Source organism: Adiantum capillus-veneris, chromosome 2, assembly GCF_014529385.1.
Source record: "Adiantum capillus-veneris isolate H3 chromosome 2, ASM1452938v2, whole genome shotgun sequence".
Classification (NCBI taxonomy): Eukaryota; Viridiplantae; Streptophyta; class Polypodiopsida; order Polypodiales; family Pteridaceae; genus Adiantum; species Adiantum capillus-veneris.
Genome location: NC_140932.1, coordinates 122,142,468 through 122,145,865, shown reverse-complemented (window position 1 = coordinate 122,145,865; position 3,398 = coordinate 122,142,468). Strand labels below are relative to the sequence as shown.

At 42.9% G+C, this 3,398-nt stretch overlaps 1 protein-coding gene across 1 annotated transcript; it reads left to right on the top strand.

Moving 5' to 3' along the window:
• The first annotated feature begins 373 nt into the window (after positions 1-373).
• Positions 374-3,182, top strand: LOC147463508 (tetraspanin-8-like). The gene is made up of 3 exons (XM_086529114.1): positions 374-1,461; positions 1,586-1,714; positions 2,750-3,182. Exons 1-3 carry the CDS (start codon positions 1,021-1,023, stop codon positions 3,092-3,094), a joined length of 915 nt encoding a protein of 304 aa, XP_086385240.1. The 5' UTR covers positions 374-1,020; the 3' UTR covers positions 3,095-3,182.
• Positions 3,183-3,398: the final 216 nt, after the last annotated feature.

Sequence of the window (3,398 nt, the reverse complement as noted above, 5' to 3'; positions counted from 1 at the left end):
TAAGGTTCGAATGGCCGATCATAGAGTTGTTCATGCAATTGGTATGATCGAGAATATGCAAATTATGGTGGGTAAAGAAAAATTCAAAACCAACTTCTGGTACTGGTTGTTCAAGGAACATATGGTCCCCATATGGTATGCTACTGGGACGGCCATGGCTACGGACAACACAAGCTGTTTATGATTCTGTCAATCAGATTTTTACAATACAGGGAATCAGTAGGAGAATCCAGGTCCAGACAAATAACACCAGAAGCTGAAAGAAGGCACTCATAGGGACTATTCAGAGTGATCTGCAAGATAAGGTCTCTTAATACAACACAACCTTATATGAAGTTTTGAGACCCCGCAATATATTGCAAGGTCTGAACTATAAGATAGACAAAAAATGTTCTTTTGTTTTGTGTGGTAGGAACAAACACAAGAGAACTTAAGGATGTATTCTACAAGATAGAGAAGAAAAGTTTTCCATGGTAGGAACAAACCCAAGAGAACTTAAGGATGCATTCTACAAGTTTCGAACTCAAGGCGTCGGATAGAAGAAGGAAAGGAGGAGAGTTTTGAACTCTAGAATTCGAGTAGAGGAAGGGAAGAGAGAGAGAGAGAGAGAGAGAGAAAGAGATGTTAACGTCGTAGGAGAGAGCATAGCATCGAGGCCATTGCGACTTAATGAAGGAGAAGACAGGAAATTGTTAGTTAAGGCCTTTTGCATCAAATTGAAAGCGCCAACCTTCCATTGCACGTGAGGCACAACAACAACATCTTACTCTATTCCAGCCATCTCCTTCTCGCACACCGCGTATATACACTCAACCATTCCTGCATGCTTTCCATCCCCGTTTTGATTACTACTGCGCCTGCTCATTCAGAATGAATCACTTGGCTTAGTGATCAAGCCAGGCCGCCTTCTTCCTAACATCCATCACCATCACCATATCCATAGCTTCCATCCTTCTCCACCACCATAACCTCCGCATCACAATATCACCCTAATCCTATGCTGCTCGATCTGTTGCTAATATGGTAGTGCACACTAATGGCGCTGCCGCAACCCCGGCGCCCCACAACAACAATGCTGCCACAAAATCGATCTATCCAACCCGAGTCTTGATTGCTTCTACGTTTGCTACAATGGTGCTGTCCATACCATTGATTGTGATCGGATTTTGGCTCGCCATTCCGAAGCACAATGTAACCTGCTTCAGGTTCATAGAGCTCCCCATCATTGCCGTTGGCATTGCCCTCTTTGTGGCTTCAGTGGTGGGGATTGTGGGCGCGCAGAGACAGGAGAAGCTGATGCTGTGGGTCTACATGGTGATGGTGTTTATTCTTATCTTGGTTCTTACTGGATTGGTCATCTTTGCCATGTTTGTGACACGAGGGGGTCCTGCATACTCTGTGAGCAAGGCCGCCTTCAAAGAGTACCGACTCGGGGGCTATTCTCTGTGGTTCCGAGGCCAGGTGCAGCTTTTAACAAACCGGTGTGCTTAATCAACCTCAATCGCCAATGTCTGTGTGTGTGTGTGTGTGAGAGAGAGAGAGAGAGAGAGAGAGAGAGAGAGAGAGAGATGCTTGCACTTTGCAGGTAGGGGATCCAAGCAAATGGGGGGAGATAGCCGGGTGCCTGCAACAAGAAGAGCATGTATGTGCTGGTCTGGATAGCGCTTACCCATCAAAAACTTCCTTCTTCAAAGCACATCTCACCCCTCCTCAAGTGCGTCTCTCTCTCTCTCTCTCTCTCTCTCTCGCTCCACCGCGTATGTGGGTGCACTTCTATCCAATGTATGGTCTTGAGTTCAAGACCATACAATGGCATCTCTCTCTCTCTCTCTCTCTCTCTCACACACACACACAAAACATGTCTCTAGTTCAAGACTTCTAGTAAGTCTTTGAGTTCTATGACATTAAAAAGTTCTCCCGCACCTCCTCTTTTTCTTCTTCTTCTTCCCCCCCCCCCCCCCCCCCCCCTTCTCTCTCTCTCTCTCTCTCGTTTTAGGAGTCGGGTTGGGCACTCCGAGCCGTTCCCCTCACACACCAAAAAAGTGCACAAGAAGACTCTCTCTCTCTCTCTCTCTCTCTCACTCACACACACACACACACACACACACACACACACACACACACACAACATGTCTCTAGTTCATGACTTCTAGTATATCTTTGAGGTCTACGACATTAAAAAGTTCTCCTCCTCCTCTTTTTCTTCTTCTTCTTGTTCCTCTCTCTCTCTCTCTCTCTCTCTCTCTCTCTCTCTCTCTCTCAACATGTCTCTAGTTCAAGACTTCTAGTAGATCTTTGAGGTCTACAACATTAAAAAGTTCTCCTCCTCCTCTTCTTCTTCTTCTCTCTCTCTCTCTCTCTCTCTCTCTCTCTCTCTCTCTCTCTCTCTCTCTCTCTCTCTCTCTCTCTCTCTGCTTTTGAGTTCTAAATCTGTCACTCATATGCTCTCTTCTTTATTCTCTTTGTTTCCTTCAAACATTTATTAACAGAAGACGACACTTAGAAGCATACTAACATGAGGTCTAAAATTGTCTCCCATCGAGTTGCTCCTTGTAGGTGAAATTTTGAATTGCAATCTTCCATGTTGTCGCTAGTCCATTATTTTGTTGTATGAACATGGAGACATAGGTGCATGCATGTCAACATCTTTAAGTATGATTCATAAAACAATGATAGGAGAGCCATGCTTAGAGTTTAGAAAGCTCCAGACAAAGATTCATGCTGAATTGATATGTTTGTGATGTTGCAGTCAGGATGTTGCAAGCCACCTACTGCATGCGGAGCCACCTTTGTGCATGCAACTAAATGGGTTAACATGACAAATGCTTTGGCAACCTCTGATTGTGGTAGATGGGATAATGATCCTAAAACTTTATGTTATCAATGTGCCTCCTGTAGAGCTGGGCTTGTAGAGAATGTGAAACTAGTTTGGAGATTTGTTGCTGTGTGTATCTTAGCAATTTTGATATGTTTGGTTATTGTCTATTCTATTGCGTGGCTAGGATTTCTAAAAGGCCTTTGGGATGGTATTTTTTCAAACAACATCAATCCCTGGTTACTGAAGTGTGCACAAATGGATTCACGAAACACATGAGGATATTTTCCTTTACTTTTATACGACTCGAATGTTGAAATAGCTTGAAATGGTGCCTCAAAGTGTAAATATCTTATAATTTTTCGCGGATGATTTATTTTCCCCTTTTCAGTCTCATTATGAGTTCATTTTTTATATTAACTTAACTCGTCAAGGATAGGCTTTGAGAGATGAAAGAGGAAGTCATATTTTACCATGCAAACTTAAAAAATTATACATACATCAATTTTTCAAAATATATTGCATCATGATTTTCTTCAACACAATGCATAAAAAAGGGAAAATATTTGCATCTACACTTTAT